The sequence below is a fragment of the Condylura cristata genome, unplaced genomic scaffold (genome assembly GCF_000260355.1).
Source record: "Condylura cristata isolate star-nosed mole 26May11 unplaced genomic scaffold, ConCri1.0 scaffold00009, whole genome shotgun sequence".
NCBI lineage: Eukaryota > Metazoa > Chordata > Mammalia > Eulipotyphla > Talpidae > Condylura > Condylura cristata.
The window spans coordinates 35,317,195-35,342,008 of record NW_004567110.1 but is presented as its reverse complement, the minus strand read 5'-3'; the positions used below and the strand labels follow the sequence as shown (position 1 = coordinate 35,342,008).

Below are 24,814 nucleotides of genomic sequence, written 5' to 3'. Positions count from 1 at the left end.
AATATCTTGTCAACAAATGGTGTTGGAAATTTACATAGTCACATGCAAAAGAATGAAACCAAATCACTATGTCACAACATACAGAACAATTAATTACAAAAAGGGCAAAGGCTTGGATGAAGCCATAAAATGTGTAGAAGACAAAATAGACAAAATTCTCCCTGATACTCGCTTCAGTGATGTTTCTGGGGACTCAACTAAGGGAAATAAAAGCAGAAATAAACAAGTGGGTCAACATCAAATTAAAAAAAAAAAACCTTTTGCATAGCAAAAGAAACTCATGAAAACAAAAGGCATTCTATTGAATGGGAGGATTTTTTCTTTTTTTTTTTTTTTTGCATTCTATACCTGACAAGAGACTGGTATCCAAAACCAGTCAGAACAATGGGCAGAAGATCTAAATAGACACGTTGCAAAGAAGACCTACAGCTGGGCAACAGACACATGAAAAAATGCTCATCTCACTTATCATTAGGGAAATGCAAATCAAAATAAGCACTGCCCATATCAAAAGGTCCAGGGAAAAAATGTATTACTTAAGGTGTGGAGAGAAAGGAACACTAACACAATGTTGGGAGGAATGAAAAAAACAGGGAGGTTTTTAAGAAATATTAAAAGTAGGGCCCTCCCTGTTGGCACAGCGGGTTAAAGCACAGCACTGAGAATCTAAAGCCAGTTCCGCATGAGTTCGATCCCTGCCTGCCCCGGAGGTGACCACATGGCGTGGCAGACCTCTCCTGACCCACCTGTTGCTCCCCTCAGCAGTGTATTTCCTCCATCTGCCTGTTCTGCTCCCCACTCTGTTCCTGGTGAATCCCCTCACCCTCCGCATCTCTGGCCTGTACCCCAGTTCTGTATGAATAAATAAATAAATCTTTAAAAAAAAAGAAATATTAAAAGTAGATAAACCATAAAATACAGAAATCTACTTCTGGGTATCTATGCAAAAATACTAATTCAAAGGAATATATATACTCTTATGTTCACACAGCACTACTTTCATTAGCCAACTTGTGGAATCAGCCTATGTGACCAACAAGAGAAAGGAGATAAAGAAACTGGTGGTACACATACACCATGAAATACTACTCAGCCATAAGAAAAGATGAAACGCTGCCATTTGTGATAGCATGAATGGGACTAGAGGGATTATGCAGTGAAATAAACCAGAAGGGGAAAAATAACCGATGACTTGCCTCATCCATGGAGTATAAAGAAACAAAGGGAAGGAAAAGACAAAAGTAAATTTGACTGCAAAAAAGGAGGGGTAGGAAGTGTGAAAAAGGGAAGGGGGAAGTGGATTATGGAGGAGGAAGACTGAAGTTTTGGTGGTGGGCAGGGTATTATAACGTTCATTTGTAGAGGTTTAAAACTATACCCTTAAAACATACACAGTGTGTAAAACATTACTTCATTAAACATAATCTTTAAAAAATGTTAATGTATCACAAATCTTAAGCCCATGATTTCCCAAGACAGTTTTTTTTAATGTATCTTTTATTGACTTTTATTTTAGAATTGTAGTAATTTTGGCTAGAAAATAGGATACACAGAAATGAATATTTCATATGTTTATATAGAAACCCCTCCAGACTGCCAAATTTACTAGGGATATGAAGAACCTTTGCTTTATTCATGTCCTTGAAATTTGTGAGTAAGTGATTATATTCCAAATGAAATATTGTCGTGTATACAGAATCTTACTGGGAATTGTACAATTGGGTCCTTTTTCTGTAAGCACTTAGAAAGTTTATTAGTATCCAACAGATTTTTAAAAAGATTTATTTATTTGTGTATACAAGAGCTGGGGTACAGGCCAGAGGTGCAGCGGGGGAGGTGAGAGGATTCACCAGACTCAGAGTGGGGAACAGAACAAGCAGACTGAGGAAGTACAATTGTGGGGATCAGCTGGTGAGACAGGTGTGGTCTACTGGCCATGTGGGTCACCTCCCTGGCCGGCGGGCGATCAAACTCCTGCTGAAGTGGCTTTGGCTAGCTTTGTAGTGCTGAGCTTCAACCCATTGTGCTCCCAGGGAGGGCCCAGTATCCAACAGATTTAAGGAAAAAACCCTGCTTTTTCAATGATACTTTGTATTATGAGGTACTTGGTAAAAATAAGGATCCCTTCCCTATGAACTAGGATCAAGTCATGTTTTCCTATTTCCCTTTATCCAACTGAAAAACTCACCACATTTTCATATCTCTGACAGTGTACCATGTATTGCTGCTTGAAAAAGCAACAGCCAAATCCTTTTCATATGTCTGCAAACACTGAGGTGATTACCATAAAGTAATTTAAAGTAGTGTTAACTCTGGCCACAGCTGCCCAGTGCATTTATGGATTGGAACCCTTGAGACTGTATGTTTTATATGCAGTTTTTTTTTTTTTTTTTTTTTTTACGGAGAGGAGCTAGGGCTAACATGAGGTCCTAAAGGGTTCTGGAGCAAAACCGGACTATGAACATATTTTGTACAAAGATATTTTCTGGGGACACATACCCCCAAAGGAGAATTAAGATTGAAATAGAACATGAACTATGTGTAAAAGAATCAGAAAAAACCCACCTGGATATGAAACAAGCAGAATTTGTAAAGCAATATTTCTTAAGAGGCTTTTATTGATTATTTCTTCAAAAGGCCTGCGAATATAAACTGCATCACACACTTCCTTTGCTCATTCAAACTATAGTATATCTGTCACATGTGCAGTTACTTTTCTACTAGTAACAGTTAAATGACAAACTTCTCTGCAGTGGTTCTTTTCTTCTCTTAAGAAAATTTTGTTTATCACTATTCATTTGGATTAAACAATGTTAGTAGATCCTTGCACCTTCCGGGTGTTTTCTAGATATTATCAAGCCCATCTGAAAAGACTGGCTTTATTGTGACCAGTGTAGGCTGGCTAGAAATTAATTACAGACCAATTTGCTTTGTGAATAAGCATTTTAATTACAGAATAAATCCTCCATCATAGTTTGTTGATGAAGATGAGAAACCAGTTATTGCCCATTCTTCGATTCAAAGCAGAACAACAACTTTAAAAATACCCATGAGGACTTAAAACAAAAGGATCTCCATTGACTCTAGTTTGTTGTGGGTGTGTTTTTATCCAAGCAGCATGCTATTTGTTTGTGGGAACAGATGGTCAGATTGTTTGCATCATCCTCATCATGAAAGAGAAGTCCAAAATACATGGCAAATCTTGCTCTGGCATCTGCGTGAAATTTTGTCAACTGCACATTATACTTCTTCCTATTTCACACATGGAGAGCAGGATTCCCTCTTTTGTAGCTGTCCAAATGAGCAGGGAAGTCTTTCTGCCAACTTTGCTCTTCACACATCATGTAGCAATTGCCAGGCCTCATCAGTACTCTTGGGTCAAATTCTGCCCTGGATTATGTGCCCACGGCAGACAGTAAAACCTGGAATCAGAGTCCTAACATGGTTGCTTTTATTGAATGTGCAAGAATGAGTCCTGACTTTGCCCTCCACACACCTGGCCAATGCTGTCTGGCAGAATCACACTCTGGGCCTCTGTAATACACTTCCAAACTGCTTGGCTCCCTGTAGCTGCACATCACGGGGACTCATGCAGGTGTGAAACATCTGCTTCCCTCTTCAAGTGAAGAAACAAGTGATGCAGAAAGCTATTAACCTTCCATATTTTATAAATGGCATTAAATAATTGCTGGAAAAGGAAGAACTCAAAGAAAGAACCCACTCTGGGAATAAAATTGTAAATTAGTGTTGGTTCAATTGGCTCATTTTTTGGATAGATATAAAAAGGAGATTTGAAAATACTTTCATTGCTTGAAATGTTGGTGCAGGAGATGATAGCATTTAGTTGAATTTCTAATTCTTAAAAACTCAAATACATTGTGGGCTCTACCTCAAAAACAAACTTCTTATTAGATACCAATCATATCTGAGTAACTAGGTGGTAGGGTAAGCTTGAATATTTTGATTAGATGAATACATGACCTCCATTTTCATCTTAATAGATGGATGTTTGGAGTTAAAATAACAACAATTTTAAGAAGTATATGATTAACAATTTTATTGGGGGACCCAATCTATTAAAATATATTAATGTTCTTAGAATAATTTTGATAGTAGCACTTTGGTCACACTTGTAATTTTGTTATGTCTTTGTGGATTCTCAAATGATGTGGAGGAAGTTAACAAATATTACAATAATGCACATAAAGTGGATCTGAAAGAGTGTCCTAACATACCATAAAATAGAAAACTGGAATACTTGATATTAAGATGCACTCATGTAATTTGTAACAAATCCAACAGAGAAGGAGTCAGAGTAGGTGAGAGTTAGGGAAACTATCCCAGATGAGGGACAGCTAAGGGGACTTGAGTTACATTTTTTTTTTTAAGCATTGAAGATAAAGCAGTCGCTGAACAGATATCAAATTTTTGAAGGACAATTAAATAGAAACTCAATTTATTCACATATTTCAGAAGGAAGAAGATCCACTGTTAGGACTTACAGAACAAGCAGAATCTCAAACATTCCTTCAATTCAATTTATCTAACAATGAAATGCAAGTTTTATAAGAAGAAGCCCTGTAGCTAAGGGCTTTTGGGTGGAAGGCAGAGCCTTTTTTAAGGGAGGTAAGAGGGGACTTAATATCAGGTCAGAGGTTAGAGGTCCCCTAGTTGAGCTAAATGTGCTAACAGTCCCTAAGGGATCTTTACATGTATGCAGATTTTTTAATTTAACAGTCATCTGAAATAAAGCAACGAACAAATCAGCATATGAAACAGAATACAGATCTAAGATAGTCTTGGTCGTGTGTAGAGATAGAGGAAGCCTGTCCTCTCTCAATGTCATGCTTGGTTTCAGAGACTTTTTTACTGGAATTAATTCATCTAGAAAATGCATTATATATATAGGTTTAAGGAATGTGTTGAGTTTCTGGTGCTGAGTGCTGAATAGAGAGCTTTAATCCTTACATCACTAATTCTCTGGGTGACTCTGGATAAGTCGCTTTTCTATAACAGTTTCCTCATCCATAAAATGAGAAATACTTTTGTCATGGGGATTTCTGTGAGGATTAGATAAAGATTCCATTTGAGAAGAAAGCAATAGAAACACAAAATATTCCACAAGCCACTCTGGGGTAATTTACCTTTTTAAAGTAAAAAATGTTTATTAACTCTTTCAGGTGCATCAGCAGTGATATACAGGACATGCAGGGGCTTCTATTTTACATAAGAGGGTTTCAGAGATCAAGATTGCAGAACTACAGTTTCCCACAAATCAGCTATATGCTTTAAGCAGAAAGAAACCTAAAAACAGAGTTTGATTTGATGAAATTATGCAAATATATGCAAACCATGCAAACTACAAAAGAATATGGCATTTTTTTTCCAAAAAAGGAAAAAAAACCCACCCTATCTACTTTGGTTAGAGACTTTCAAATTTTTATTTATTTTTTTTAAAGGTGAAAACTGAGGAATTCTATCAGTCAGAATCTATTCCATTTGATATTTAAAATATAATATGCTTTCTATACCTATAATAACTTCTCTCAACTATCTCCCAATCTCTTCATCTGTTATATTATAAGCAGGGATGCTTACTGATTATGGACACAGTTGGGCACCTGACCTAAAGAAAGTGTCTTGTCCACAGCTGGCTGGAGATCCGGATGGTGGGACAATGGTTGTTATCTAAGTCAGTCAGCCTGTTCTCTCTGGAATTTGGAATGGGAATGAGTAGATGAGTGTGTGAGAGCAGTCCAAAACAGATATGCAGAGAGAAATATGGCTGCCATAGGAAATATTGCCTGTTGACTGTAAGCATGAAACAGGATAAGAAATTGCTAGGCCTCCCTCCCTCCCCTGAACAGCTTTTCAGTTCCAATATCCACAGGTTTTCTTATGATGAGCCTTTGCCACTGAAGGTACCCTGATGTGTTTCTGTCCTATGTTACTCAGCATGCTTAGGAATTTACTCCATTATTTCAAACTGGAAATAATACCATATAACATCATATCTACTTTCTAGAGTAAATTTTCAGAAACTTCACGTGTCAAGTTTATTCATTTCTTCTTTTGTTCACCATCATGTCAGTTATCATTCTAAAAGTATTTCTTATTAAGTTCTACAATATATATATAAAGATTTATATATTTATGTATACAGAACTGGGGTAAAGGCCAGAGGTGCGGGGCGGTGAGAAGCTTCACCAGAGACAGAGTGGGGAGCAGAACAGGCAGATTGACGAAGTACACTGTTGAGGGAATCAGTGGGTGGGTCAGGAGAGGTCTGCTGTGCCATGTGGGTCACCTCCGGGGCAGGGGATAGAACTCATGCTGAAGTGGCTTCAGATTCTTAGTGCTGTGCTTTAACCTGCTGTGCCACCAGGGCGGGCAAATATACTTTATTTTTTAAGAATAATTTTTGGTCTGGAACAGTTTTCAGTTGCCTTGATTTCTATCCATCTACGTTAGTTGAGATGAGGCTAGATCAGTTTTGATCTGATGAGGGACTGGTAAAGCCTGGGGCACTTTTGCAGAGTTTAACAAGTGCTAAATCTGGACTAGAGTTCTTGACGTGGAGATTTACTTGGTACCAGAGGCCCAGGGAGGATACTGCACTTGCAGTGTGTTGGCAACACTTTGGGATGGAGGTAATGAGTGAAGAGAAAGGTAAGAGTAGGAGGATAATCATAAACATTGCCAGATTCAGAATCTTATCGAGGACTGCCAATGTTGGTAGGCATTAATAACATTGAGCAGTTACCATTTGGTTGGTTAGAGGTCACAAAATGGTCATGTGCCTAAATTTGAAAAAATATAGTTTTTCCCACTGTGATTTAAAGAAGGGAATTTCTTTTTGGAATAACATAATAGTTTATTTTTACACCATTTTGTGCATTTTTCCATCTCAGTTGCAATCCCCTTGGGTTTTCCATCACCAAATCACCTGTGTGCCATCACCCATAGTCCAGTGTATTTCTCTCCCCCATTGCTTTTGATCCCATCCCATAAAATGTATCTGGTATATGGCTGTTCATTATTATTATCATTTTCTTGTCTGGTCTGTTATATTCCTGCTATGAGTGAAGCCATCCGGTATTTTTCCTTTTCTTTCTGGCTTATTTCACTAAGCATGATCTAAAAAAGGGAATATTTTAACCATCAGAGTCAACATTTAAAATTGGGAGATTTTAAATTAAATTTTGCATTTGCGGTCTATCTAGACTGAAGATGAAATGCCTGGCAGCCGATTACCTCACCTGCATGTGGCAGCTGTTGCTGGAGCTGAGTGGCATCTGGCTGCTTCAGACAGGGCATGCAGGATCTTCTTTGATTCTGTCTGACTTCTTTCACATTGTAGTATAATCTCAGTGCTAAATGTTTCATAGAGTTATATATATTTATAAGTTAATTTATACCCATAATCTTGTGTATTATCTATATGAGAGTTTTATATATCAGCAAACTGAGAGGCAGATGTTTAGTATCTTGACTACAATTAAACAAAGCTAGTATGTAGCAGAGTTACACTTTGAATTAAGGGGCCTAAAACTTCCATTGCAACATCTTGCCTTTTCTATGAATTTACATGATTCTTTGGAGTAAAATTCAATTTCATTTTTGGTTATTTTTAAAAGTATAGAGTAATTAAAGTTCTACATATTAGTTTTATTTTTATATTTTTCCATTGTAAGAATGATGTTGTTTTGTTTCTTTTATGGGCAGCAATTACATGCATATTTGCTTCCAATAATTCATTAAACTGTATTTATGAAAACAATTCTTATTTATTATTTTCTGCATATTTGTTTTCTATTGCTGCTGTAGCAAATTGCCACAAACTTAAGTGCTTAGAGCAACACAGGTCTATTCTCGGATATTTCTGCAAGTCACAAGTCTAAAATATGTCTGAAGTACTGCATTCCTTTTGGAGGTCCTAGAAAAGACTCTCTTTTCTTTCCTTTGCAGGCTGGTGCAGACCAACTGCATTCCTTGGTTCTCAATCCCTTCCTCCATCTTCAGTAAGGGTCAATCCAACCCTGTTTCCATCATCTCACCTCTTTCTGCCTTTGATGCTTTTACCTTCTTGTTAGGATCCCTTGATCACATTGAGACCTCCCAAAAAATCCAGAATGTTCTATCTTAATTTAATAATAGCAGTTTCCCCCCATCTAACAAATTCTTAGATTTAGGACATTAGGATGTAGACATCTTTCAGGGGCCATTAGTTAGCCTGCCCCACCACACTAGTGATCTTAACTTTGATTGATTTTACATAGAGTCACCTTAAGGCATCATAAACTATTAGGGAAGTGATTTCTATATCTTCTACCAATACCAAAATATTTGTTTAAGTAAACATTTAATGTAATGTAAGTGAACTAGAAGCCTAGGAAAGATAATTGTAATCAAAAAAGGACTTTCGTAAATTATCTTTTCAAATCCAAAAAATGTTGCGTTCTTCATTTTCCATTTCAGATATGAATTAGACCATGTTCTGCAGAAGATAAGAGTTCTATAATCAGCAATCAACATCTGCAGATATTATGACATCGCACCTGCATGTTTTGAAGTGAAGTACACAAAAATACCAAGCACATGCAAGAGACTATCTTTAACACTAAAAATTTTGCTTTTCCAAGACAAAATATTCCTATTAAAGTCTCGAAGACAAGCTAAATGTACAAATTTAAATGAAACATTTTTTTCTTTCCCTCTCAAATAGCTCCCCTGTTAAATGAAGCTCCCACAAAATAATTTTTATTGCTAGCTATAAAAAATTTAAGCTTACAAATACACTTTGGAAAAAGTATAACAGGATAAGAATAAGCTTCTCATTCCAAAGATAGGATCCTTGATTTCATGTCAATAAGGTTGTATTATATGTGAGAATCATAGTTTTGAAACAATGACTATTATGAAATAACTCATAGTAAAACATTTTTTAAAATATTATGGTATTATTAATACTGTGATGATTCTGTGGCCTGTTTTTCTTTCCCTTGGATTTTATATATCTGGTTTCTTCTACAAAGATTTTTCTTCTTCTCAACACCTCCATTTGCTAACCATATACTATTTTATACAATGAAGATGATTATTCTTTTTTTATTAAAGATTTATTTATTTATGTTTACAGAACTAGGTACAGGCCAGAGGTGTGGTGGGTGAGAGGATTCACCAGAGACAGAGTGGGGAGCAGAACAGGGGATCTACAGAAATACACTGAGGGGATCAGTAGGCAGGTCAGGAGAGGTCTGCCACGCCATGTTGGTCAGCTTCCTGCCAGGGATCGAACTTGTACTTCAGTAGCTTTGGAGAGCTTCATAATGTGGTGCTTTAACCCACTGTGCCACCAGGGAGAGCCCTTTATTATTCTTTTTTAATTGAGGCAATGTTGGCATACAGAAACAGTTTGTGTTTCTGAAGGAAAGGGTCTTTTCTCTCAAGTGTTGTCTCCACATTGCACCCACCCCCAGAGCCCCCATGGTATGTCCTTTACTCTTAAAAAAAAATTGAACAATGAGTAAGAACACATGTTTTGTTGTATCTTCTTGGTTTATGAATCTTAGTATATGTGGAAGTCTTATATATGTGAACTTTTACTAGAAATGAAGTCATGATTATTACTTTTTACCTCTGGTGAATCAACATGCTAAATATTTTAAATCAGATACTTTAACAATTGAGTAGTCAAGCTTTAGTTATCAAGTAGAAGGTAATATTAAATTTCATTCATGTTGAAAACTTACTATAAAATACTTAGATTGTTTCCTTTTCTCCTCTGGTAAGTAAGTGCTGACTATCTAGGTGACAGTTTTGCTAATTTCTGGAGTAAAATGGAAATTCAGTGGTGAAAAGAGTTGATCTATATAGGTCAAGTAAGTACTCCTTACATTCTAGTCTGAATAATAAAAGCCAAGAGCTATTTTTCAACATAAGTAAATAAATGAACAAAGAAAGCCAAAAAGGTTAAATTTCCTCCCCTTTCTTAAAAAAAAAAATCTTTTTGAAAGAGGTAGAAAGAAGATCATAAAAAGATAGAAATTAATTTAGAATCAAAATCTTCTAAATAAAGTTATTCTCTCGAGAGCATATTATTTTCCTGTAGTTATTTAAATTTACTCTATAGCTTTCTGTTAAATTTAGTTATTTTCTTCACATAGATCCTTTTACTCTTCTAAAGGAGGTTTTAAGCATAAAGAGAACAGGGCCATTTATTCAGAGCGATACTTTTGATTGTGGGGATATTCCTTGCCAGGAATTTGTTTATTCCTTATAATCTGTATTATAATATTCTTTATAATTTTGCTTGTAATTTCATTTATTTTGATGGGAAATAACCTATTTTATAATATTGTGCTAGTAAAAATGGGAAGTCATTAAAACTATCATGCACACTGTCTAATAGATGAAAGAAAAATTGCTCTAATTTTATGATAATAATTTTTTTTTATTCTTTAATAGTATGATCTGTTTTACTGATTCATCTGTCATTTTGGTATTTTCTTGGGTCTTGTATCATCTTTATACTGGGGAAAAGTAGGAAAGAAAGTCTGAAGGAGGGAGGATGAGACAGGTTGCAGAAGTAATACAAAATTAGATGAAATATTTTAGATATTGTTCTGCAGACAATATAGAGGGACTTAGATTCTTGAGCAGAGATGTGAGATCAAAATGGTAAATGCTGGTTAATTGAAAGTAATGGGCTAATTATGTTTGGGATAGTTGAAAAGAAGAGATGGGATGAAGTAGAGTCTTCACCAGAGGAGACCACTTAGAGACTCCAGGAGTATTATAAGCTTGACTTATAAAGGCCTGATCCAGGATAGTACTGATGACTTGGGAAAAGAATGAAATGGGTTTGAGGGCCATTATGAAAGGAGAGTTGCCAATTTCCTTTATAGGACAACCTAGGTAGAGGACTGTAACATGAATAAGGTTTTGAGCTTAAGAGACTGAAAGAACAGCAAGGCCAGAAATAGAAATAATCAGGACAGGGGGCTTATCTTTGGAAAGGCAGCAAAATAACAAACAATTGTGTATGTCCAGTGGTTACTTGGAAAATATTGCACAAGGTCTTAAGAAGGAATTGATTTGAAATGAATTTGGAATCTGTAGAGTATAGTAGCTTAGGAATAGATGAGATTTCTACTGAGTTTAAAAGAACAGAGATATGAGCACTGCACTTTTTAACATGTACTATCCACATCTATTTTATTGTTTTTATAATCTTATTTTGAAATTTTGTTGCTTCTTGTGTGCTCATATTAACATAGACTTGGTCCATAATATTCACAACTGTATTGCTATCCATAGGTCAGTGTCTGGCATATGATAGGTGATAAAGAAACATTTACTGAATAAGTGACTGAATGAAGAAAGAATGACTTTGTAAAATTCAACTTTCAAATAGTCTTAAGCGTAACTTTAGACACTTTACTTGAGTAAGGCCAAATCAACTGCTTGATCAGACAACACATTTTAGAGAAATAATATTTTACGTTTTTCCCTTACAGAGGTAGGTACTGACCTTGTTGTTTGGTGTGTGACTCATCAAATTTGTCTGGATTCAGATTGCTTTTGAGAGATTTCTTTTCACTTTTATTTTCTTCCTTTGAGAAAAATAAAGATTGTCTATGATAGAATTCACATAATGGAATTGGATGTAAAATATGAATTTTTATTCAATTATCAAACCACTCATTAATCATTTATGTTTATGATACACTAAAAATATCTCTGCACTTAAATGAACATCCTGGACTCTACAATACTCTGTATATACTATATATAAAGGACATATAATCTACTTTATTATACTCTAGACTCTACCAGACTCTGATGTCCATAGATAATTGGGTCCAGGAATGCAGCATCTTTGTGTGTGCAGAGACATTTTTCTCCCAATTCTGATCTTCACTTCCTGCACTGTTCCAAGTCTTGGTATGATTGTTTAGTGGTAGAATTCAAAATATTAGAGAGAAAAATGCAGCTCAATTCCATTATTCCCAGCCCTTTTCTTCTCTCCATGATTTTATTTCCTTCAAACCCATTATTTGTCTGAGGATCAGTTTTCCTTTGAGAGGTAGTGAGTCTCACTGGATATGGTGTGTGCCTGAGGAGGTTTCCATGAAAGTAGGGTAAAAGAAAATGTGAAGTCAGAACCTGGAAAGACTGTCTTCAAATCTGCACACAGTTGGGAGGGGGAACAGGCACAAAAAATAAGTGTAATGAATGCTATGGATAATGAGACAATGTTTTAGAGGACAGAGATGGAGCATAAAGGTGGAGTGGTCCATTCTAATGTAAAAAGGGAATAAACTGGGAAGTAAGTAAATCAGATGATTTAATTTAAGCAGCACATTAACTATATGTATTAGGCAAAGCAGCGATTATTATTCTCATATTTTGAATAGGAAATTGATTGAATGACTAGAAAGGTCTGGATTCCTGGATATATGATAACGTAATGATAAACCTGCTTTCAATCAAGTAATTTCACATCATATTATGATGTTAGTTATAAACATTTCCATCATATCATTTATGAATATACAAATATAGATTTACATGAATAGTATTTTATTCTGGAATGCAAGAGAGAGTTTGGATTAGTCTGAGTTTGCAGTTCTTGATTTATTGCCTATTTACAAATGGGAATCATCTATGGTATTTTTGTTTGAGGATCAACTCTTTAAATGATATATGAAAAAGTAGTGTAAATGGAAATTCATTTCTAGATATTTTTCTTTAGTAGTCAAATCACCTATTTGCATAAAAGTACCATTTTAAAACATTGCATTCTATGGAGTAAACTATGGCTTTCACTTTCTGTTATTTTTAACTATAACATAACATTTTAAACTAGAAAAAAAAACTATTTTTCTCTACCAACAGGCTATTGGAAATAATGGATACAAAAAATCCCCAAAATATGACTTTTAAGATAAAATGAGATGCCTACTGCTTTAATGATTAACATCAGTACATTTTGACTGTCAAAATGGCATGAAAGAAAGCAAAGTTCTAGAGCTGTGTCTAGACTTAATAGTTCTCCGGCATTAATTTCTGAAGACAAGACAACTTTTTTAGGAAGTTTCCATTCTTTTCCCTTTCTTCTAACATCCTTTTCTTCTGCAGGTGTGCTATTTCAAAAGTTGATTCATCTAGTATCCTCTTTGGAAGCAGTAAAGCCTAGAGATTTAGTTCTCAGGCACTGAAGTCTGATAGGATAGCATTCTAATTCAGGCACTGTCATTTGGTAGCTGTGTGTGGATTCAATACAATAGCACTTAGAGAATATCATAGTACATGGCAATGGTCATGTTACACCTCCACAAGAGTTAACATATTAGCTATTTATATGATTTGTGAGAAAATAATTGTAACACACAAGGGTTAAACATCACTCTATTGATTTTCCCACAGAGAAATACAATAAGGCTAGCTGAAAAAAGTACCCAGCTCAACATCCATGGTTTTCCATATGTTTCTAAACATTTAAATGAAATTTAAGTTGTGGCATTATTTATTTCAACATAGAATTAATAAGGAGTCAAGGCCACTCTCATGGAACAATTACCCATTCTCCACTGCAAAAAAAAAAAAAAAAAAAAGGTCAACATTAATCAGAAATGGAAGGCAAATTTTTCAGGGCTAGTATTTAATAATCTCAGTGCTTTCTATGTGCTAGGCTCATTTAAATCTCAATCATTAGAACTTGCTCTTCTAGTCACTTAGGTAGATAACTGTTTAACTTGACATCTTTTATGCTATTCTTATATATGGGAAAACTATTGCTCTAAAAAATGTATGTAGTTTTTTAGGTAAGTCTAAGGAGTTTAGGTAAGTCTAAGGAAATTTGTCCTAGAAGTTGTCATTGTGAAAACTGATCAAATCATTGTCACTTTGGACTTAAATCTACCACATGAATGATTAGTGATAACAATAATTGCCTTTGGGAAGGCTCTGCTGTGCTTTATATATACTTTCTAGTTTGTTTAACAAGGCTACAGAGCAGGTATTATTCTTATTTTACAGATGAAAAGACTTAGAACTCTGAAAATATACGCTGACGGTAGTTTCTCCATTTTGCAGTGTTAGATTTTGAACTGGACAATTCTAGGTTGTGAAGGGCTATTTTGTACATTGTAGAATAACTAGCAGTATCTTTAGCCTTTACACACTAGACACTTTGAACATCCCTTCTCTTGAGACATGACAAACAAAAATATTTCCAGATTTTAATAACTTGAGCAGCAACACTGCTCCCTGTTAAGAACTCCTGAAATAGAGAAACTGCTATTGAAGTATAGTTTACTAAAACCTGGATGTCTGACAGTCTTTGTTGACACAAATCACATATACAATTAATATCTGAGACATAATAGTAAAAGAAAAATTAGCAATGAGGAATCTAATTTGTTTTTAAATCCAAAATATTTTTTTCTAAACATTATTATTCTGTTCTGAAGTAAACACAGTATATAAAAAATAATGAGATTAGATCCCCCAAAACAAACATGTAGCAGGTAAAACTGCAGAGCAATTTCATATGTAACAGGGTTGATTTAAATCCATCACCCAAGGAGGAATGATGAACATCAAAACTAATTTAGAAATATAAGTATCATACCTGTCTTGTGGATTGTTGAGAATGATTGGTTGGATCAGGACTTTGTTTATTCTCATCATTCTCTTCTCCAGGATTCACCTTGTTGGATTTTATTGTCAGGGATTTAAACATCTTCTCTGAGGTGCTTCTGAAAGCCTGTTTTTTATAACTCTGTGTGTTTCTTGAGGTAGAGAAAATGTACTTTGTTTTTCTTTTCATTAGTAGACAAGCCAATTAGTTGTTTAATCAGGATTTTGTTCTGGTTAATTCCTAGAGGCAGCCTTTTAGCTAGCCAGGGCTTTGGCTTAAAAGCAATAAATTACATCTGCTTGGGTGACCTGAATTCTGTTTATGAACTTTAGAGAATCAAAATGCCCCTGTGAATAATTTTAAGTGGAGGATTAAAGAAAACTTCATTGTGGATTTGAATGTTTACATGTGATTCCATAGTCATTGGTTTGTTTATTTCTCTTTCTCTCTAATTACCTACCTCCCTATCTTTGTCTACCTAGTCTTAGTGAAAGTAATGCATGAAAGTGACATACAGAAGGCCTTACAATATAATACTACAGTGCCTCAACATCCTTGTCTCTAGTTCTGATCCAGGAGGTAACTACAATACTTTTAATTTTCCTTTTTCTCTTCCTTGGATGGTTTATTTTTTGTTATTAGCCAACAGTATTTTATTACTTGATTAGATTAATGGAATTCTTAGACAGTATCGCCAAAAGTGAAGTGTATTGTTTCCCATTTCAATGGGAATAAGTGTGCATATATCTTAGATTCATAGTGATGAACACATAGGAATTGAACAAAGAGAGTGTATTAGTTTACTAGAACTGGCAGAACAGAATACCATAGACTGGCTGACTTCCTTACAATTCTTTCTTAAAATTCTGGAGGCTGGAAGTATGAGAACAAGATGTCAGTAAGCTGTCTCCTTTGGGGGACTGTGGAAGAAAGTATTCTTTGCTTATAAGAAGAGTTCCAGAGACCCTTCTGGACTTGGCAGCCAGCTTCTCTGTGTGTCCTCCCTTGGCCTGCATTCTTCATGTTTGTGCCCACATTTCCTCTTCCGATAGGCCACTAGTCACATTGGATTAGGGTCCATTTTAAATGACCTTATTTAACCTTATTTGCCTCTTTAATGACCCTATCTCCTAATAGGTTTATATTCTTAGATTTTGGTAGTTAGGGCTTCAACATTCAATTTTCAGGGGATACAACGTAGACTGCTTTGATCAGTGTCATTTTTTTTTTAGTTATTTATTTATGCATACAGAACTGGGGTACAAGCCAGAGGTGCAGGGGTGGTGAGAGGCTTCACCAGAGACAGGTGGGGAGCAGAACAGGCAGATTGACAAAGTACACTGCTGGGGGGAGCAGGTCAGGAGAGGTCTGCCGTGCCACACGGATCACCTCCTGGGCGGGATCGAACTCACACTGCAAGCATCTGTGCCAGCCTGCAGTGCTGCCTTCTTACCTATTGCGCCACCAGGGAGGGTCCTGATCAGTATCATTTTTAGAGAAGTGCATCTTGTTGCTCAGAAGCAATCTGTTCCAAAATTGCTTTCATCATAAGTAATATAAGACGGAAAAACAAAGATGGAGTCATCCTGAGTCTGAGTAAAAACCAAACAAGCAAATCTGGTTGCTCTGGCCTGACAGTACATGCTCAGCCAGACGCAACCAAAGAGAAGAAAAGGAACCCGTGCCTGAAACCAAAGTCATCCCAGGATGAAATTTGACCAATTATGTCTTAATAAACTTTTTGCCAATAAGAACTACACAGACCTCATTATCATAAAGCAGACCTGTATAGTGACTGTCTGCCTTTTTGTGCAAATAAGTGCTTCCCACCCAGGGTAATTCAGTCACACAGCTCCCATTTTTCTTGTGTCTCTGGTCCCAAAAGGCTGCAGTCCTAAAATTCAAATAAATGTTTTTCCTTTGCTGTAAAGTGACTGGCATGTAGTCACGTTACTAAATGAGCCAAATGACTAAGCTTAGTCATAAACTAAATTATTCTTTACAAAACAACTCTTGGTATACTGGGTCTAAACATAGACATGCCCATAGCCAAGTAATTCTTATCTTTAGTAGACTCTTCTAACAAAAACATGATGCAATTTAACAGTCAGTATTCAAAGTCCAGCCACAACACAAAAACATCAAGTTATGGTATTACCTTTGCATGAGTCTTTTTAAAACACATGTTTTAAAAAAGATACAATGAGTATTTCAATTACAGATTTCATTCTTATCTTTCATAATAAAATTAGAATAGTTTGTATCATACAAAAACTCCATGGTTTGAGAATACTTTTTTTTTTTAAAGATTTATTTCTGCATTCAGAACTGGGGTACAGGCCAGAGGCTCAGGGGCAGTGAGAGGCTTCACCAGAGACAGAGTGGGGAACAGAACAGGCAGATGAGGAAGTACACTGCTGAGGAGAGCAGCGGGCGGGTCAGGAGAGGTCTGCCACGCCATGTGGTCACCTCCGGGGCAGGCGGGAATCGAACTCATGCGGGAATCGAACTCATGTGGAAGCCGCTTTAGATTCTCAGTGCTGTGCTTTAACCCGCAGCGCCACCAGGAAGGGCTGAGAATACTTTTTATTTTTTTCATTAATTATTTTTAACTGAGGTAACACTGAAATTCTGCTTACATGAACTACGTGAGGACACCTGAGGCATTAAAATATTGGAAACATGTAGCTAGTAAATTAGTTAAGTTTTACCTGTTTTTCTGAACAATATAAACATTTTACATATGTGTAAAATGCTTTTTATTTCAATAAATGATTGTAGTTGGGGCACTAAAACACTTACATATTCAACAAGGAATTGTTAATGTTAGCTCCACTTACTGGTGGAATCTTGTTAATTTACCTTTTTAAAAAATTAATATAATATAGACATATACCACACCCCCCACCAAAGCACCCATAATCTTCACCCATTGTCCCTTATGGACTTTTAAAAGAAACTAGAGGTTTTGAATTTTAGATTCAGTCAGTCATTCATAAAAAAGAAAGTTAGGTAATAAGTAACTTGACTGATAGTAATTTGACTTTTCATCCTGGAAATACAAAGTTACTTTTTTTTTTTTAATTGAAGTACTTTTGGCTTAATCATTGTTAATGTTCTGGAAGTACTGGATTTCCCCTTTCAATTACCTCAGAGCATCCATCACCACAGTCCATTGTACTCTTCTCCCACTTTGTTCTAGACCCTCCCTATCTTGTACTTCATCTGGATACCTCATTTCTGCAGTCAACTTTATGGGCTAGTTTTTGAGTTTGGTTTAATTTGTCTGTTTTCTCTATGTTCCACATGTAAGTGACATCATCTAGTATTTCTCTTTCTCCTTCTGACTTTATTTTAGCTTAGCATAACCCTTTTGAGCTTCATCTATTGTTGCCATAAATAGCATGAGTTTATCTGTTTTGATCACTGAGTAGTATTCCATAATACATATATACCGAGTCTTCTTGATCTACTCCTTTGTTTTTGGACATTTAGGTTATTCCCATAGCTTGGCTAATGAAAATTATTTTTTTTTTTGTTAAAAAAAAAGAGTGTTCTTTGTTTTAAAATGTAAAGTTTTTTTTTTTTAATTGCAAGATTACTTTAGAAATAATTCTGAGGACTCTTCCTGGTGGTCCACTGGATTAATGCACAGCACTGCAAGGTCTGACCCAGCCACTGAAATGTGAGTTCAATGCCCAGACAGGGAGCTGACCCACATGTTGAAAGAGACCTTTCCATCTTGCTTGCTGCTTCCCTCAGCAGTGTACTTTGTCCACCTGCCTGTTCTGCTCCTCACTCTGTCTCTGGTGAATCCTCTCACCACCCCTGTACCTGTGGCCAGTTCTGTATGCATAAATAAATCTTTAAATCTTTAAAAAAAGAAGTAATTCTGAATAAATTATCAAATATGTATGGAGTCATTTTAAAGTTCTCAGGTAATTCTCTAACCCTATTGTTGTTTATATTTTTGAATTTATATTAAAGCTAATTTATGAAAGGAAAATTAAGAACAGATGTGTGACTAATTCTCATTCTTCCTGGAATCTACAGAGGAATAAATAACCTCATTAGACCCCCTTTTACATATTTAATATTTACCAGTGGAAAGATACCTAGATGTAAAATATATCAAGTAGATTTCTGATATATCTAGATTGCTATTCTAAATGAACCTGGAATTATGTGACATGGGTGACTAGAGATTAGGGAGAGGAGGAGGGAAGGCATCTGGTAAGTAAGTTTTGTAAGGGAGTATAAAGTGGAGATGTCTTAAACAAAACTGCCTTACTTTTGTGAGAAATGTTTTTGCACACAATGTTCAAAAACTCCTTTTAAACCTAAAACAATAATGTGTCTGAATACAGGAGAAAATGGACCATTTTTGATGGTGTGTCTGATTGCTTTTTTTTTTTTTTAACATTTATTTAGTTATGCTTATAGAACTGGGGTACAGGTCAGAGGTGTTAGGGGTGAGAAGATTCACCAAAGACAAAATGGGGAACAGAACAGGCAGATCTATTGAAATACACTGCTGAGGGGAGCAGGGGGCGGATCAGGAGAGGTCTGCCACACCAAGTGGGTTATCTCCTTGGCTGGGGTCAAACTCGTGATGCAGTGGCTTCTGAGAGCTTCCAGTATGCCACCAGGGAGAGCCCCTGATTGCCTTTTGTTCCCCAAAAAAGTATATTTTATCTATGTGTGATTGTAGCTGGTATCACTGAATCAGCCATGAAGTTTGCAGCTGGATTAACTCTGTGATTCTGTTCAGTTTGACTATTCAGTCCTAGGGTGATCACAGATTTAAAGTGATAACAGATATTAATTCAAGCATCTTTAGAAATGACTTAAAACACCCTGACTTTTTTCAGTTGAGTAATACCAACACAGGCATTAAAATTTAATTTTGTCTAGAGTAGGGGTTTCAAGGTTCATCAAATGGATATGTGGAAAGAATGAGATACATGAACTTTGGTTTTTTTTCACTCATTTGATGACTGAGTGAAATTGGGTCTCTTGTTTTAATCTGGAAATGACAGAAGCTGGTCAAAATAATATTTAAGCATCTTTTTAACTTTAAATTCTGTGACTTTGTGTTTTGTAGAGGATCTCTCCAGTCAGCATGATAAACTGAGAGACAGAGCTTCTTATTCCGGGTGGAAGTGACTACTGAGATTTCACCAAACACATTCTAAATTTTGTCTATAAAATTATCACATTGCTGCAATACTGTCTTTCAACACACAAAACGTAGTTCTCCACAATAAATCTGATTATGTGTCTAACTTAAACCTCTCAGCAACTCCTGCTGTCCTGTGGCATAAAGTCAGACTCCTAACCATGACATTCCAGGTCCTTTCAGACAGACCCTTCCACAATTCTCTAGTTTCATCTGGAACAACTACATCCTCCCACTCCCAGTTCTTGTTATAATACATTACTTAAAGATAACGTGAATTACTCTGCTTTTTCTTACTTCTGTTTCTTGGCTCACAGGCATTATCTCCCCTGTTTGAAATATTGTTTCACTGTTTGTCTAGTGCAAACTGGGAGTTTCCTTCTCCAGGATTTATTTTTTAAACTCTTCTCCTCCCCTCCTTTTCCTTATTTCCTCCTAGCCTGTATTCCATTCTCCTTCTTTTCTTCCTTCTATTGTACCTTATACACATCTCCATATCTTCACTTTTCATTTTACAATCACCTCCATGTAGATTTTTCTTATGAGAATGAGGCTATGCTTTGGCCACCTTTTATCCTTCCTGTATTATTAAGTGGTGGGTGTTTTCTGGACATTCCACAAATGTTTGCTGAACAAACAAATCAGATTTTCTCTTAATTCTGAATTAAGAATAAACAGATCTGTGGCACAGGCAGAATGTAACACTTAGAGAACACCTTTCTGAAACAATAGAGATGTTTTGTCTCCTTAAAAAAAAATTAATAGTCATTGTATACAAGACTTTACCTTGTGCTGGGTAGACTATGAGAACTATGCACAAGATAATGGTGTCATTTACAACAAATGTTTTAGATTTGATGACTAGGTTTGTATTTATTTATCTCTCCATACCACCATCCTTATATTTCTGTCCCACCTACTCATGATGTTCATTGATGTCCACTAGTTTTTAAAAGTCTTTAACTTGTTTGCTATGTAAACATTCAGTATTTAGCTTTATCTTTCTAACATTATTTTTCTATGCACAATTCTCACAAATTTTCTCCACTTTGTTGAAAATGGCAACATTTTAGCTTTCCATCTAGGTACATCCATGTTGTCACAAATATCAAGATTTCACCTTTTTTGAATAGCTGAGGCATATTCCATTGTTTATATATACCACATCTTCTTAACTAATCATTTGCGATGGGCACTAAGGTAGTTTTTATATCTTGGCTATTGAAGATAATACTGCAGTTCAGGGCTGCATATATCTTTTCAAAGTAGTGTTTTGTTATCAATGTGGATCATGTGATATGTCTATTTTTAATTTTATGAGGAATTTCCATACTGTTTTGCATAGTAGCTATACTAGCATACATCCTCATATTCTTTTTTAAAAGATTTTATTTTATTTATGCATACAGATTTATCAGAGGTGCAGGGGTGGTGAGAGGATTCACCAGAGAGAGTGGGGAGCAGAACAGGCAGATCAACGAAGTACACTGCTGAGGGGAGCAGCTGGTGGTCAGGAAAAGTCTGCCGTGCCCTGTGGCTCACCTCCCAGGCAGGGATGGAACTCATGCTGCAGTGGCTTTAGCTTCTTAGTGCTGTGCTTTAACCTGCTGCGCCATCAGGGAGGGCCCTATATCCTCATATTCTTACATCCCATAACAGGAATGTCTAAAAATGTCAGTAATGTCATATTAGCATAAAAGACTAGGTGATCGAGCGTGACTAGGCATTAGTGGAAAGCAAGTTGTAGAGGAAGGCTCTACAGAGAAATTAACACTTACCATGTGTTTGAAATATAATTTTTCTTTACATAAAATATAATTCCTAGTACCTATTATTTCCAAAAAGGTCACAGAAACTTATTTTACATATATATATATGCATATATATATATAATCATTTCTATAGGGTTAGCAAAACATTTAGCTCAAAAAACAAATATTCAAAGAAAACTTACAAATATATTCATTCTTCGTGAGTTGATGACATTGAATATTTAATGATCCTATAAAGTAGATTTATAGCAACTTATACTTATAGGAAATTTTCCATCATAAAATATGTATAACATAATTTGGAAATATTTGCCAGTGTGATTTTATGTGATGACAAATTTGAAGTATTTAGATTTTTTTAGTCACCTGCAGGCGTAATGAGAATAAATGCAATGCAACTCAGCTAACATGAAAAATTTCCGAAACTGAAGTGATTTTAAATATAGCATTTCTGTAGTAGAAATGTTCCTGTTTCTTTGATTATATTATTTGCATTGCTTTTACTCTATAATTAAAATGCATGAGGAGTAAATGTAACAGATATTAAGGGTAAAAATGCCTTCAGGAAATTGTTAATAACTAGTGGCATCTGTGACTAATGAATGCTATATTGGTTTAGACTGTGACTAATAGAATAAATGTTTTGAAAAAAAATCCTGATGTTAGTATTTTATAAACAGTAATAGGATAGTGATAGATTTATTATGTGAATATAGATGGGGCAACTGAACTTTTCTCATTCTTCTATATATATTTTTTAAACTGCTGATTAGCTTGCTTCAGTATTAGGCTCTCATTATGGACTATCATTGCTTATTTATTTATTTATTTTATCATTTACTGAGCTAACTTAAGGCACTTCAGTTAATTAAACATTATGCTGTACCTGTTATGTAAAAAGATTAATAGCGCAATTTAAAGATTTTCTATATTGTTTAGTTCCCTAGCTTAGCTGCTCGTCACTGGATTCTTTTGGTTTCTATATTTTACATTTGAATATGAATCTACTGTTTTAGGAATTGTTGAGCTATACCAGGATGTTGTTAGTTTTAGTAAAAAATGCACCCAACTACTAGTGAAAATGGTTGCTGGCTTATGAGTAATGGCTTTTGGCTATCTCAATAATAAAAGTCGATAAGTACAAAGCAAATTAATCTTTGACCAAACATGACGATATTATTACTTTTCAACATTCAAATTTATCAAAGTGAAAACTTTATCAGTTTCTTAAGTTTGAGAGATGAATGCAATTTGAAAACCTTCTGAGAAAGATTATTAAATCTATATTTAGAAGCCAGAAACTGTGTCAGGCTTGGGTTACAGCTTTATGATTCCTACAGTTTGGTGGGTGCTTGATTTGCAATGTCTTATGATCACTTTATTACCACACTACTTAAAAACAATTTTATCTTCTTTATTACCATCCAGTGCTTCTTTGACTTCCTGTTTTGTTAAGGGCTTTATGATTCCTTTAATGTCATCGCTTGTTGAATTAATTAACTGTTTCTTTAATTGTTCCTTTATAAAACTTCTTTCTACTCCTTATCTTTTCTTCTTCTTTCCCATTTTTACCACCTTAGCTAACTATTTAAAAAATGTTTTACTGTGTAGTAATTTCTGGGTTGGTCAGAGGTAGCTGTGAATGATGTATTTGCAGTCCAGATGGCTAGCCTGTGTATGAGAGCAGAGGTGGAAGCACATTGCTGAGAGGTAGTGAGTCCAAAAAGAATTTTTGGAGTAAAGTTGTGAATTTTTTTGCAATGTCAAATAAATCCTTGGCATTATTGGACATAAATTCTGAGATTGATTTATAAGTAAATCCCTTATTGAATCTCCAAATGCCCTTATGAGAAATTTCAAAAAGTTTATTTGAAATAATTGGAAGCTTGCAGAAAAGACCTATAAGACCTCTACAAAGATATTTGAATCCACTTCTTCATAGTTCCTCAGTTAGATCATATATTACATTTCACTACATTTTGTTTCTTCTCTGTCACTAACTCTCTGCTTCTTTACATATATGCTAATTAACATTAGTCTTTTCTGAATCATTTAAGAGCTATCTGCAAACATGTCACACTACTCCTAAGTATTCCAATGTTTGTATCTTCTCAAACATGGATACTTTTCTATATAACCACTATTAGCTACAAAAGCTCCCAGGCGATTACAATTTGCAGTTAATGTTAACAGTCACTGTTTCAACAAGGCATTTTTCTTTTACCATTAAGTTAACTCTCCATTGAATTAGACTAGTGGTTCTCAAAGTCTGGACCCTAGACCAGCACTGTGTGAACTAAAAAGTCACTAGGAATAGAAATTCTCCAGGCCTACCAAACCAGAAACTCTTCTCTGGGACCCAGAAATGTGTGTTTTAGTTCTGATGTATGTTAAAATTCGAGAGACAATGATTTTAGAATATTTCCAGAACTTACAAAAAAAAAACTTCACTTTGAAGTCACTGATGTTAAACATTAGACAGTGTAAATGTTCCTTCCTGCTTTTTGAGGAAAACTAGGGTATTTATGTTTTATTTTGTATTGATTTACCCATTTAACGTATGTATTCTATCTAAATTGATAGATAATTTCTCAATATGTCTTTTGTGAAGTCCATACTAATAGATTTGGTTTCGATAAGATTGCATAGTAAATTTTTATGCTACATTTTATTTTGAGGAGCCTCAATGGAAATTGTGAGAAATCTTGCAATTATTTATAATCAGTGATAACCTGATAATATTTTGGGTAATAGAACTAAAATGCAGAAAAATAGAATAGCATTTGATTAAGAAAATATCTCTGGGAAATAAGTCAGTAGTCAAAAATTGATATATAAAATCTAGACTACTGCTACTTTTATCACTTTCTTTTTTGTTAATTGAATTATAGTAGCTGTTACAGTTAGGAAAGTAAATACTTGAGAGGCCAGTTAGTGACTTAGACAAGGTTGCAATCATTTTTCATAAGGTTAAATTACTGGCCCTGATTCTTTGCTTTGCAGGCCTAGAACTTACTTTTTTTTAGCTTGCTCGAATTTGACACTCTCTGGGCATTCTTATCAAATTGAACATCTAAAAGACTGATGTATCCAGTGTTGTAAGTTAATAGTTAATTTGAAAGAATCTAACTTTCAGATACAGTAGAATATATGGCTGTGAATGAATTCTCTTACTACAAGAAAAGACAAATTATCACCAGAAGGATGTCTGGTGAC

At 35.2% G+C, this 24,814-nt stretch overlaps 1 protein-coding gene across 1 annotated transcript in view; it reads right to left on the bottom strand.

Annotated features, from left to right (window-relative positions):
- Positions 1-14,749, bottom strand: part of CNGB3 (cyclic nucleotide gated channel beta 3) — a 101,530-nt gene extending 86,781 nt beyond the window's left edge. The window contains exons 1-2 of the mRNA XM_004679750.1: positions 14,639-14,749; positions 11,534-11,615 (exon numbers count right to left, since the gene is read on the bottom strand). Of these exons, the coding sequence (XP_004679807.1) occupies positions 11,534-11,615; positions 14,639-14,749 (193 nt within the window). The remainder of the gene's footprint in view (positions 1-11,533; positions 11,616-14,638) is intronic.
- Positions 14,750-24,814: the final 10,065 nt, after the last annotated feature.